This window comes from Porites lutea, chromosome 2, assembly GCF_958299795.1.
Source record: "Porites lutea chromosome 2, jaPorLute2.1, whole genome shotgun sequence".
Lineage (NCBI taxonomy): Eukaryota > Metazoa > Cnidaria > Anthozoa > Scleractinia > Poritidae > Porites > Porites lutea.
In genome coordinates, this window is record NC_133202.1 from 23,816,092 (window position 1) to 23,830,566 (window position 14,475).

Genomic DNA, 14,475 nt, shown 5'->3' on the forward strand with positions numbered 1-14,475 from the left:
ATACATCTAGCCATTCTTTGCAAACGAAACTAACGAAATTTGCAGCCACTTGAGTGAAAAAGCTGTGAAAGCTGTGGCAGGTTTTTTCGCGCCCAAAAAGCTCGAAAATCACACTAGTGAAGGATCGATGAGAAAAGGAGAAAAGGATAAAGCTAGGAGGAAGAAGGGGATAAGCACTTTGGCCGAAAAAAAAAAAAGAAAGAAAGAAAATGTTCGACGAAAGAGCTCTATTCGGCTAGATATACATTTATGTTATTGTTTGTTGAAGATCTTCTTGCCCCGTCATCAACTCACAAAAACAAGCAATTCTTTTAGCTTTTTTTTTTTTCTACTCTTCGATTCATCTTCATCAATAACGATTTCTTAAAACATAAGCAAGCGAATATTAACGTTAAAAGCCGACGTTTCGGTATCATCATGACACCATTCTCAAGGCAAAATGAATAAGTAATGCAAAGATTTCATTTCTATAGTCTCTACAAATTAGCATAATAACAAAGGATCACAAGTTCTTCAAGTGAATACCTTTGCGCCAATCGAGTCCGCCTGCACATTTAGGGATGGTTTGAGTTTTCTTGTAAAGAGCATTTCCTTAATTAGGCAAATTGAACTACTCAACGCAGCCAATAAGAACCAACTCTTTCAGTTTAATGGAAATCTCTATGAGCAAACAGATGGCGTCGCAATGGGATCTCCTCTTGGTCCTCTGCTCGCCAATGCTTTATGTGCTCCATTGAAGATAAACTCGATCAAGATGGCAAATTGCCTCCTATTAACGACGATATGTGAATGACACATTTACCATCATGCCTGATATAGCATCAACCGAAATTTTTCTTGATACCCTAAACCACTGCCACCCATCAGCAAAGTTTAACTATGGAGGTTGAACGGAATGCCTCGCTTTTCATCGGTGTTGAACTGTTAAACTTAACTCCCAGAATCAAGGCCACGTTCTACGTAAAACCAACTAATACGGGCCTTTTACTCCACTACCAGAGCCGCGTGGATAATCGGTACAAGCGCAGTCTAATTACCACCATGTTAGATCGAGCTTACCGCATATCTTCCGACTGGTCGTACTTCTCACAAGAATGCAATCGACTTGAGACTGTATTCTTAAAGCTTAAGTACCCGAGGCACCTATTCAGTCTGGCTGTCAAACAATTCGTAAATTCCAAGGTAGCAGACCAGCAGCAAATTCCATCAACCGACACGACTCCAGCCCCCATCCGAGTTGTGATACCATTTAAAGATCAGGTCTCTGCTAATATAGTGAAAAACGTCTCACAGACCTCAGCTTAAAAATCAAGACCAATATTCGACTCGATTCGAGCAAAGGTGTTCACTTGAAGAACTTGTGATCCTTTGTTATTACGCTAATTTGTAGAGACTATAGAAATCAAATCTTCGCGTTACTTATTCATTTTGCCTTGAGAATGGTGTCATGATGATACCGAAACGTCGGCTTTTAACGTTAATATTCGCCCGATTCATCTTATTCCAGAAATTGCCTCCTATGGCAACAGTTGTACAAAAATACTTCTTTCACACCGGTCAGTCAACTAAATCTTTCTGACCGACAACTGTCGGATTACTAGACGTCTCGTCAATTGGTGTAAACGTTGCAACTAACGTTTCCGATTATTCAAAGAAGCTTCGGGTCGGTCTGGGATTTTGTCACCTAGAACAAAACAGCTATTGTTGCCAACGAGGCAACCGAGCTAAGAAGCGAGGTTGACTCGGCGGCAGAATTATAACGCCGCGCAATGTAGGCAAAAACTCTCAAATTCTGCGTAACCCTCTAAAATTTGCATTTTTGACCATATTTGGGTGTAAGTAAGACCCCATATTTGGGTAGTGACGTCATGGTCTTGTATTTACAACTCGTGGTTCAAGATTGGGTGATTCAGTGTGCAGCTGTTCGTTGTCTGTTCAAGAGGACCTAACTGGTGAGCAAGCTTTAATATGATTTCTAGTTTGAAAGGGCAATTAGTGCTCTGGTTTGCTTTATAAATTGTGTTTAAAGCAGCAGCTGATCAAGGAATAGGGTTTTACGCTCAAGGTTTTGTCAGAACTAGCTTGTTCTTTGCAGTTCGATTTACATTGAGGTAGCGTGTTCGCTTCTCGACTCAGAACCAGAGTTTCCAGTGTTCTCTTTTCCTTTGTGAATTGAATTTTAAGCGGTAGTTAATCAAGGCATAAGGTTATATTCTCAAAACTTATATCAGAATCAGCGTGTTCTTCGCAGGTCGATTTACATTGAGCCAGTCCTCACCTCCTGTGAGGAATGCAACGTATTTCCGGACCTTTTTTTTAGAACTTATTTATGTCTTTCGAGAGATTTTGTCAACCAGCATGTTTTTTTGCTGCTCGATTTATATTGAGACAGCCCAAACCTCCCGTGAGGAATGCAATGAATTTGCGGACCTTTTGTTTTTCAGACTATCATTATGCCTTTCAAGAGACTCTTTGTCCTGTGACACTCGCTCATTAGATCTTTGTATTTTATTCAAGTTTACATTTTTATACCTCTAATACATTCCGCCCCATTCTTTCGCGCTTTTCACACATTTTACTTTACACCATATTATTTCTTATGTATATTACCACGCGAAATATTTTTTCTTATCCCTGATGACGCTGTTGCTCGGGATTTAATTATTATTTTTAATTTCAGCAGTCAAAGGCCTCATTTGAACTATATTTTTCTTTCTAACGTTTATAGCTTTGATACAATGGAATTTTCCATGAAACATAAGTGCTAACTTGCTCATATTTACCAACAAAGCTTCAAACCATGTTGTTATTATTTAATAAAAGTGAAAGCCCGGAATGTGCCAAAGTGGTTGTTTTGAAGTTGGGTGCCATCCTTTTCTATAGCGGAATCCATTTTAAACCTCTAAAACTATGAAAAAAAAATATCGCAAAGACCTGAATACGCACATTCCACGAAAGATAAACGAATTCGCCTGGTTGGCACTTGCCCGAAGGTACCCCTAGTTTTAAGCCTGATGGGCAAATTTAGATCGGTACAGTAGACCATTTCTTGATACGTAGTACACAAATTGTTTTTCTTATTAGTAAAAAACATCATTCGCTCCTCTGATTAGTTAGAACTCATGTTCGTAGCAAAAGTGTACGACAGAGCTTTTTAGGGAGTATATCTCGGCATGTACATTTAGTACGTAACAAATATTACGTAAACACGAGGGAAATAGTGAGTTTACGCAACAGGACGGAAGGAAGAAGAGGACGGCAAAACGCTTGTGTGTGACAAATGTGACAGGTCTCTACTGGCAAGTTTCCTCTTGATCTTCACTTAACATTAATGTTTTCTGGTTTTTTACAAAAAGATTTCTTTAAAGGAAGGCGAAGTTTGGCGGAAAGTTTTATTTTTCAAACAAAATTATTGCGACGCTTGTCACACAAGGTTTGCCCTCCTCTTTTCTCTTCTGTCGTGTTGCTTAAGGTGGCTCCGTAATTAATATCAAAGCATTTTGCTGTGACAAATTTTCCGTCATAACTTTTTCGATTTTAACGCTATGGCTGCGAAACTTTGCAAAGAACAAGAGATGTCCTTCGGCAATGATACGAAATATTCCGATTTCATTGATGGTAAATATTTCTTGAGAAATTAGCGCTTAAAAGGACCCTACTGTTCAAAGAAAATCGCGTCTAGTAAAAAATTTTGCTGATATTTTTTGCTGAAATTTCTGGTATCGGCTTCAATTGATATAATAAATATGCCAGAGGAATTTCAGAAAAATCGTTGAAGCAGAAGTCCGTAACTAAAAGTCGCTCAAAATTCAGCTGCGAAATTGTTTTGGAATTTCAAAAATAAATTACTATCAGGAAGAAGGAGACACCAGTTTGAATTTTCGGGACAAGTAAATTCAACGTTTACTAATTCTTAAAACAAAAGCCGATTTCCTATCGTGCTATTCTTTAAAAGGTACTTTTTAGTTTTAGAAGCCCTATAAATTGCTCCAAACCTTGCTCGGAAGTAGAATTACTTGTTCTTCGACAGTTTAAAATATCCCTTGGCAGTTTTGGCTCAAACTCCTGCTACATACATTTTGATGTATTGCAATGCGACGTCTACTGCTGTTTGTTGCTTCCAACTTAGAAAAAAAGTATTGAGATTGGACGCTACCTCTTATCAGAGCTCAGATAGAACTGTCCAGCACCTTTGTTTATAACTACAAAATGAGCACGAGCGGCAGTTCTGCGAGGAATTCGCACCTCACCCAGGGGGGACGAACGACAATGATGACCATGTCTGTGAACCGAATAACATCACAGTGCAATATAAAATTATCGCAAAAATACTGCCCGTGAATAAATTTACAGCTCTGAAATTTTTGTCACTCCTTCCTTCAATGAATGGGTATTTTTTTCTTGATTATTATGTTTTGCTCTGCAATACATGTTTTTACAGATCGGTTCACAGACATGGGCATCATTGTCATTCGTCCCCCCTGGCTGAGGTGCGAATTCCTCGCAGAGCTGCCGCTCGTGCTCATTTTCTGGTCATAAACAAAGGTGCTCGACAGTTCTATCTGAGCTTCGATACAAGGTAGCTTATAATCCCAATACCTTTTTCCTGAACTGGAAACAACGTGCAACAGGAAAAGCGTTGAGGATGCATTGCAATACATTAAAATGTATGTAGCAGGAGTTTGAACCAAACCTGCTAAGGGATATTTTAAAAATGTCGAGGAACAATTTATTCGACGTCAGAGCAAAGTTTGGAGCAATTTATAGTGCTTCTAAAACTGAAAAGTACCTTCTAAAGAATAACACGATAGGCAATCGGCTTCTGTTTTCAGAATTAGCAAACACTGAATTTACTTGTCCCGAAAATTGAAACTGGTGTCTCCTTCTTCCTGATAGTAATTTATTTCTGAAATTCCAAAACAATTTTACAGCTGAATTTTGAGCGACTTTTAGTTACGGACTTCTGCTCCAACGATTTTTCTAAAATTCCTCTGGCATATTTATTGTATCAATTAAAGCCGATACCAGAAATTTCAGTAAAAAATATCAGCAAAATTTTTTACTAGACGCGATTTTCTTTGAACATTAGGGTCCTTTTAAGCGCAAATTTCTCAAGACATATTTACCATCAATGAAATCGGAATATTTCGTATTATTGCCGAATGATATCTGTTGTTCTTTGCAAAGTTTCGCAGCCATAGCGTTAAAATCGAAAAAGTTATGACGGAAAATTTGTCACAGCTAAATGCTCTTGTATTCATTACAGAGCCACCTTAAGTTCACTATCAATGGTACGGAGAGGGAATCTTAGGCCGTTGGCCAAGATGTGTAAATTCCTCTCAAGTTATACAGGTTGTAATTAAAGGAAATGTAATTCCTGAGACGTCCACACATTTTAATCGATTGTTTGAAACGTCATATCAAGTCCATACGCAACTGTCTCAGGGCAAACAGTGCAAAATGTTATAATAGTGGCTATTGAATTCTCTCTTGACAACACCGAAAACAAGTTTTAGGACCTTTCCGGAGACCAACTTCCGATTACTTTCAAGCGTTTAATTGCTCTAAAAATAAGTATAATGAAATTCATACATCTCAAGGGCTAGACTGGGCGTTTCCTTCTCAGTCTCATTGTTTTCTCTTGGTAAACAACGATATTTTTCGCTTTCAGCCCAAGCTAGATGTTACGTATCTTCTGGACAGATACAGGCTCAAATACGGAGATTCCTTTCCTCCCACAAGTGAGTATACGTTATAAAAATTGTCCCAATAAATTGACTACGCAGACAACAAGCGTCATTGGTAGTAACGTTTGGGGAGAAAATCAAACGCTACGAGCCAGGCAGTTTCGTTTCTTTTAACAATGGCTTGTTGCTCAGTTGAATCAATTTTTGAGATGTCTCTTGGCTTAACATGGCTTCGTGACTCCGGCCGTCAGAAATATTCTACAACAGGTCGCAAATCATGCAGGTAGACTTTGCTGTCACCCTTCTTCCTAACAGTTAATTACTCGACTATTTCGTTTCACCAAGTGTACTCTGTTGTAGAGCACTGCTCAACAGAACTCCGCGTTGCCATCTTGTTTGACGTCATTCGTCTAATATTGTTTTATTACTGGAAAAATAACCAAAATTGTTCAAATTTGATCAGCGTTAATCATCATTTGGATTTGAGCCTATCAGGGACAAAGAAAAAGTGGGATCGTTGTTTATTGTCAAAAAGACGTTTGCACAAAAAAAAAATCTAAAGAGACGAGTGACTTTTGCCTAGCTTTGTGCATATCGCACTACTATCAAAATCGTCACATTTGTGCCAACACGAATGGACTGCTATGTTGGCTTTTTTGGGCTTTCCCGATGAATATTCGTCGGCAATGGTATAGCTCCTTGTTCTTTTTTTATGATAGTTAAGCCTATAAAATCTCTAGTAGCACTATCTAATTACATAGTTTTTGATAACTGATACTGGTACACTCCCGCAAATATACTCGAACAGGTACTGGACGACGTCGAGAATACCGAAGGCATGGTCAATCAAGTTCTTTACAAATCCTTTACAAAGAAACAAGTTTCTAATAAAGTCCTTCTTCCCGTGGGCCAAGAGGTACTTAAAACAATGATATGTAGAGGGGAAGTATGGGTACATCATTTAATCAGTAGAGGTAGCCTTGTATGGCCTACAGTTAGATAGATGAAACTGCATTAAATAAGTGTTCTGAACTTTTAACTTGGTCATGAAAATCACTGCACGAGTCCGACTTTAGAGCAAATTTACTGAGGATTATTTTCATACCCCATTTGCCTACATTTGGTACTATCAAGGTTATATCCTGTTCACATAATACAGCATGGTTGGATGTTACACCTTTGTAGGCCCAACCATATTAACTGAAAGTGAGAACTTCTCGATCGCTTTCTTCCAACAGCTAAACATAAACATCCAAACACATGTTTTGTGGCCTTCCAGGATGAAGAAAATCTTTATCACTGTTGAAATCATCAATGTGTATGTCCCGAAGACTGATAGCCAGCGAGCAAGCTCTCCTATTTGAGCGAGCAAAGCCAGTCTCGCGAGAACGCGCGAGCGAGCGAAAAAGCCGCGAGGGGCAGAGGAAAGGAGAGCTTGCAACGATCTCTTATAAAATTTCATTTGTACTTCGGCCAGACGAAGGGAAATACAATTGGCTGAAAATCGACGTTCCAGAAAACAAATTTGATTGATAACAGGCCAGGTTGGCTCCCCCTTCGTCTGTGTGTCAAGTTTGATTCTCAGGGGGATCAGATTGGTACCGAGAACTTGTTTCAGCCCTCAAAGCAGACGAGGGGGCTCGTTTGATTTAGTTCTCGCAAAGAGAATATTGCGAGCCGAGGATAAGTCGAACCGAGTTTATAGTTCTTGTGGAAGGAAAATGAAAACCCTTCTTCAGTTGTATTCGTTTGTGTCAAGCGTCTTGTTTAATTCTGAAAACGAGAAGAGTGAAAGTGAAGACGGATTCAAGCGCCCGGGTTCACACGTAGCCCAAGCTCGAAATATGAGCATCGGCGAACATCGGCATTGTGGTGTAACATTCGAAATAAAAGGATTTGTATGGGGAAAAAACCTATCGTTTCTGCGAAAATGAAAGTATTTCAATAAAAAACAGCTTACCTTACATAAAATGCGTGTTACGTCTCTCCTGTGTGGTCCACGCGCCGATTCATGGCCGTTTTATGGGTTGTACTGTAAACGGTTTTCTCTCTATATATTGGGGATTCCAGCGAAGCGGCCCGACGGATTCACCGAAGGAAAACGGCCGTAAATTCGCTCCAACCGCTCCAATCGCCTCCAAGTCGACAAAATCCTAGGGCTGACTTTTTTAAGACAAGAAAAGACTTGGAAGGATTCAATAGGGCGTTTTTCAATTTACTGTAGCTGAGTTTTGTGCTCGATGGATTGTTTACAACTCCCGTGTATTCGCGTAGAAGAAGCCGTTTCGTGAAAAACTCCGCGTTTTCTAACAAGAAAATTTTGGCTACAAAATCGAAGTTTATTTATGACAAACAAATTTAAAAGGAAATGTTTGCAGAAACTCTACGTTTCAAGTAAACAGGAAAAAGAATGATACAGGAAGACGACGTCTTACCTCGAGCAACTGAGCCGCCATTTTTGTCAGCACTTCATGCGAAGAACGACACAACAAACCCTTTTGGCTATAAACTTGGCGAGTCAACAGAAAACAACAAAGCTCTACTTTTCTTCTCAGGTAAGGAAACAGTTCAAACTTTTAGCGGTTCCATTTAAGCCATTACGCTGTTGTTTGCGAATGATAAACTTGTGAATTGCCATGTTTGAAAAATTCTGCAAAGATCTATTTTTAAAGTTACGCGTGATTTCATCTGTCAATCAAATCATACTTCTTTTAAAATGGTTTCCTCTCTGATTTTGTTGAGATCACTTCGTGTTTATATACTAAAACAATTATTCTTTTCAATCTCGGTGAATAGTGGCGTTGGGAATATTTACCTCGCCGCTTTCGCGGCTCGGTGAATATTTTGCCACTATTTACCTCGATTTCAAAGAATAATTGTTAAATGGCAAACAAAACAATAAACAATAAACAATGCTCGCCGATGCTCATATTTCGAGCTTGGGCAACCTCTGCCGGTTCAAGCGCTGCCTTCCAACGTCGGTTTCTTCGCCCGATTGAATTCCACTGGGTAGAAAAATTCAGAAACATTTACTTGACAGTGTAGCTGTGTAGCTTGACCAGAAAGAGTTGGTAGCAACTGGAGTACAACTTAAGAGAACCAAGTCCAGGAAAACGTTATTCTTCAGCTCCGTAACCGACAAAAATATAATGTTTTCGTTGGTGATTGCGACGGGGAGTAGTCTTCTACACTGCAGTATAGACGACTTTTCAATAGTAAACCGGCAAAACGAGAATCAAAGTATCGTACAAATTTGTACGGTTCGGTCTTTGGCGGTGGATTGGATCAATTTTGTTACGTATGGAACGATGCACACTGTGCATTTCTGGACCCTTTAATTCATGCTTTATGCAGCGAATTCAGCAAATCTAATTTTCCCCTATTCCCTTGCTAATTGGCTGAAAACTGGTCAAAGAGCCTTTTTTTCGCTTAACGTTAAAAACCGTCGCCAAAAGGCCTAAATAACTGAGGTAAAAGTGCAATCAGACGAGCCTTTGTAATGACATTTTTTAAATGTTCAGACTTTCTAGTCTTTCGGTTAAAGACGTGAAAATGCAAGCCCTAACGTTGTGGAACGTCAGCCCACGCAGTGTTGTAAGGAGCTTGGAGCGTAGTATCCAGTATGGTAGTCTATCTTTCCTAGCATTTGGTCGGCCTGGCTGAATTAGCTTCTAGGGCTTCTAAGAGAATAGGACTATAACACACATACAGCCAGAAGTCAGGTTATTTGATTGGTGCCGAAGCCCTTACTCAGGAAACTTTACGTAAATTTACAATATTTAATAACTTTCTTGACTTAAAAGTAACCTAATTTTTTATTATCTAGTTATTGTCATAATGAAATAAAACACAGGAGTTTAAGAGGATGGCGTTTCTGTTGCCTTCACAGGCGTGGGAAACCCATGAAGCCATACTGGTAGACGGTTATCTTATAACACGTCAGCCATATGTACGCAAATTCTATCGGTGTGGCGCTAGGTACAAGGAACCCTTTTCCAGCGATTTTCCACACTTCGAGGTATGAAATTAACCATTTCCATCATGAAACCATTTTCTTGATACAGCTAACAAAATGCTTTAAGGGCCTCTTTATATGGAGGCCCGGGGACTCTAAGTAGGTGAGGTAACACGCCTGTCCATATAAATAAAATCTCTCATTTCAATTTTATCACGTTTACGTGATGGATTGGGTGATCCGCCGACGCGGGTTGCCAGGTCTGAGAGACCTATCAACGTTGAAATGTTGCTCAGAAGCAAAATGATAATTTATTTCCAAGGTGATGATTCTGGAAAGCGGGGAGACACGATGGCTGGGAATAGGAGTGGTGTTCGACGATTACGGCACGGACTTGATGCCTGGATGGGAAGAAGGAACAGTTGGATATCACACAGATGATAGGAAAATTTTTGATTCACAAAATAATCCTATAGGGAAAAAGACTACAGGTTTGTAATCTGGACTTCTGATTAACGAACGCTTAGTATTACACTGGAAAATGTCTTTGGCTGCATGACTTAGTCCGTAAGGGTGTGACTTGGAAGGCCGACTGAAAACAATAAGAAAGTTGCTGTTGCTGTTTTATAGACGAATCCGAAGAAATTTTATGACGGGCGTTTTATTTCCCTTAGACCTAGCCTTGAGCCTGGGAAGGAGGTTTGAGGTCTGGTGTTTGCGAATTAACTTGCAGTCGAGGTTATTCGCGTCGTAGTATTTCAGTGCTTATTTGTTTACTTAAACATTATTCTAAACCTAAAATGTGTTTACTTTTGTTATATCTAGTCATAATCTTCATTCTAGGAACCTGACGCCAGAAAGAAAAAAGTAAGCGTATAGTTTCATTACATAACCCACGCGACAGGTTTTTACTGAAGAAAAGTTGTTATCAGAAGTACTGCTACGATTACCTATTACATTAGCCCCATTTTTAACCCTCCGATGTATAAGGATAGGTCGTAGATGGTAAGGACGTTTTTTTTTTTCCTTTATAAGGCTCGACCGCAGCTCGCCGAGGTGACGTCATTCGTTGCACTGTCATGTTTGAACAAAAGCTACAGGTAGATGGAGAAACTCGAGTTCCTGTTATTTTTAGTGTAAACGGAAGCAGGATAGTACCCAAGGATGGGAAGCCATCTTATATTGAATACAGCATGGACAGACCACTGTACCCTTACCTGGCCTTTCACTACGAAAACAGCGTTTTGGCTAAGGTAAAATAACCATGGCAGGCAGGTTATTTTTCACAGGAAAGGAATCTATAGCTTAATTGTCGTTATCAAACCAGTTTACTCAGGTGTGTACTACTCCCACAAATAAAGATTTCTGGGTGAAAAAAAAGAAGAAAACGAAACAAAACAAAAGAGATCTCTTTCGATAATGTCTACTTTACAAGATCGTGTACCCAGTGTACGAGCTCTCTAGTGGGGGGAAGGGGAAGGTAAGGGGAGGAGTAGGCAGGAGCACGCTAAGTCATGGCTAAGTCGTGATCAAGCTTTGATCAAGCTTAACACCGCTCTGTACTCTCGGGCTCTACACTCGCAGACTGCGTGCAAAACAATGACGGTTAAACGTATCGTGGTAGGAACACAGTAAAGGAGTTATGATAACTTCTCTAGTGGAGTTAATTTAACTCCTTACAGTGGAGTTTTTTTGGGGGGAGTTACTTTGACTCCAAAAAGAAGTTTAAAGAACTATTTTTCAAGAGTAAAAGTGACCCCAGATATTGAGGAGTTAAAATAACCCCAAAAAAGGAGTTATCCTGTACCAAAAATTTTTACTCCACTTTCAGAGTTAAAATAAACTCCAAAAAGAGTAAAAAACAACCCATGTAAGGAGTAAAAATAACCCCATTTCGGAGTTTTTTCAACTCCTGACTGGGAGAAAAAAGAACTCTTTTTCAGGAGTAAAAATGACCCCAAATTCGGAGTTGAATTATTTTTTTAGGAGTTAAAGGTCATCCTGTACCTAAAATTTTTACTCCACTTTCAGAGTTATAATAACTCCCTAAAAATTACGGTGCACTCAAGAAGACGGAAGGCGGCTGTGATCACAGGTTGATAGTTTCTTTGCTGCGAACGTTTGACTGTATTTTGGTTAAGGTTGTTTTTCTTTATATTTGCCTCAGATGTGTGCAAGAGAGGACATTGATTTTCAAGGCCAGGAGTTAACATCGAACATCGCCGAAGTGGAATCCAAACTTCAAACGAAGTTAGAATGCGTAGAGAGAAACCTTGAAACAAAGTTAGAATGCGTGCAGAGTAAAATTGATGCTCTGCTGGAGAAGTTAGGTGAAGGGGAAAGGAATAAATGACGTTCATTTTCAAAAGGAGTCGCAGTGAAGAAAGCGTCGTGAGCAAAAGTATGGGGAAAAAACGACGGTTTTTGCGTGTTTGATGGAAGCTCAGTTCAATAACAAAAGGACTGGTAATGTGCTCTTTAGAAGCATACTGTGTGTATAAATAACATAAAACTCCCACCTTCGTAGTAGAAGGGGAAACCTTCCTTATGTTATAAGTAGGGTTATGCAAATTTTTTATCGCTCTTAGGTAGGTTTTTGAAGATCTCTACAAGGGAAAGAACGCTGGTGTGGAATTGCGATATCACTGTAAATTGATATTACCTTGTATTCCAGCAAAAATTCCCTTTTTCCAACAAGTGTAGACTAAACGTTTCGAATGCTTGAGTTTCAGAATATATCGTAGACGAATACATGTAAGTTAATACACTTGATAGTCTTTTTTTACTTGGCTTAAAATGGCTTGACCTTCTTTTACCTTTAAAGGCATATTTAGAGTTAACGGAAGTCTTCTTAAAAGAACAAAAAATAGGGAAACCGTTTTGGATCGAAGTTCCATCGTCCGCCCGCCATGAACTTCAGAGGGTTGAATCATTTGGTTACTTTTTACGTTCAAGTGCAGTAAAATAGAGCATGGCTAATTTTTAACACAGTAAATTGCAGTGTAGTAGGTTGCATTATAGTACAGTTGCAGTACAGTACGGTGCTGCGCACAAAATTAAAACGACAATTGTCTTGAGGGATTGGTATATCTGGATATAATTAGGAGATAGCATACGTGCCAGCTTGAGGTACGGGCATTTAATAATTAATTCCTTTAAAGTAGGTTGCATTTAGAGCAATTATGGTTATAGGGAAACTCAGTAGTGCCAAGTTTATTATATTATCGCAGATGCCCTGCAACACCTAGAACGTAGATTTTGCTGTATAGGTGGGGAAGAAAAACAAACTTTTTTCAAGGAAGATATTTAAAACGGCTTCTGCTTGCACTTAACCGAATAACTTAAAGTAACGAATACATTCATAAAGACAAACGTTTCTTTTTTTTTCCCCCTAATAATTTCAAAGGCAATTCACTATGCCTTAGGTATAGTGATCAGATTAAAATAACATAATAATTTATCAAGAAAATTTTGTAATAGCTGCTTCTTTGTTGACTGTTCATAATTAACAACCCCACAGCTCACTGTTTATCTTTGTCTAAATGCCACAAGACTGGAAGGCAAGCAAGGACTGTTAGGATAAGAATAATTGTTCTTGCAAAGCATTTGCAACAAGTCGGCCACAAAGCCTTTCCTTTCGCAGCCCAATTCTTATTGTTAAAATAAAAATTACCAGAGGTACCCCAGAATTATCTAGCATGATTTAAGCACTAATTCAGCGGAAGAAAATGTAGATTGGATAGAGCATTTGCCTCGTAAATTTTACACAAAAATGTTCTTTTACATGCAGCACAAAAGGATCATAACCGATTCAGTTCTGGATTTGTGCACTGACATAAGTGCTCTGTTTAAATAAAGGCTTGTAACAGAAAACTTTCTTGACTTTAGTTTAACAAAGGAGATGTACTTTCAGCAGAAATTACAATAAATCAAAAACTTCATTATTAATTACGTACATATCATTTCTATAATGTAGTCCTTCAGCTTGATTTCCCCTTTTACTGTCACTAACACTGACGAATATCCAAAGAATAAGAAAGACTGAACAGACTTAGTAGCGTCATTAAAGTGTCAGTCGCTCGATTTTTAACTTTTAATCTATGTGAGCAAGGGCCAACCATTCACTCCTCTTTTCAGTTTCCCGGATGCGACGGTCGTTATACAGGCAAAGTTTAGCACAACGAAGGCAAACTTTTTTTGTCGAGGCTCGTGGTTCTCGTGGAAACTTAAACTGTAACTACAATTAATAACTATTGCAGCATATCGCATTCAATTGCTAACAAAACAGTCGCGATTTCTCTCCTCCACCACCTTCACATTTCTATTGTTTTTTCTCTCCTCCCCAAACACCACCACCACATTCCTATTGTTTCTCCTCCACCACCACCACCACCACATTTCTATTGTTTTTCCTTCTCCACCACCACCACCACCACCCTCTTCACATTTCTTTTGTTTTCACTCCTCTTACTATTTTCCTACCAGATAGGTTATTTGAGTTTGGCCTTTTTGGCCAAACAGAAGCAAAAGGCATGTGGTGAGGGTGGTGGTGGTGGTGGTGGAGGAGGAGGGAAAACAATAGAAATCTGGTAGTGAAGGTGGTGGTGGTAGAGGAGATAAATAATGAGAATGTGGTAGTGGTGGTTGTGGTGGAGGAGAAGGGAAAGCAATAGAAATGTGGTGGTGGTGGTGGTGGTGGTGGTGGAGGTGGAGGAAGAAAAACAATAGAATGTGGTGGTGGTGGTAGAGGAGGAAATTAAACAATGGAAATGTGGTGGCGGTGGTGGTGGTGGTAGGGGAGGAGGGAAAGCAATAGAAATGTGGTGGTGGTGG

General features: G+C 39.3%; 1 protein-coding gene across 1 annotated transcript in view; it reads left to right on the forward strand.

The window, feature by feature from the left end:
• Positions 1–13,487, forward strand: part of LOC140926766 (short transient receptor potential channel 4-like) — a 39,666-nt gene extending 26,179 nt beyond the window's left edge. Inside the window, exons 10-15 of the mRNA XM_073376465.1 lie at positions 5,672–5,738; positions 6,479–6,603; positions 9,577–9,705; positions 9,965–10,133; positions 10,678–10,895; positions 11,810–13,487. Of these exons, the coding sequence (XP_073232566.1) occupies positions 5,672–5,738; positions 6,479–6,603; positions 9,577–9,705; positions 9,965–10,133; positions 10,678–10,895; positions 11,810–11,995 (894 nt within the window). The 3' untranslated portion in view covers positions 11,996–13,487. The remainder of the gene's footprint in view (positions 1–5,671; positions 5,739–6,478; positions 6,604–9,576; positions 9,706–9,964; positions 10,134–10,677; positions 10,896–11,809) is intronic.
• The last annotated feature ends 988 nt before the right edge of the window (positions 13,488–14,475 follow it).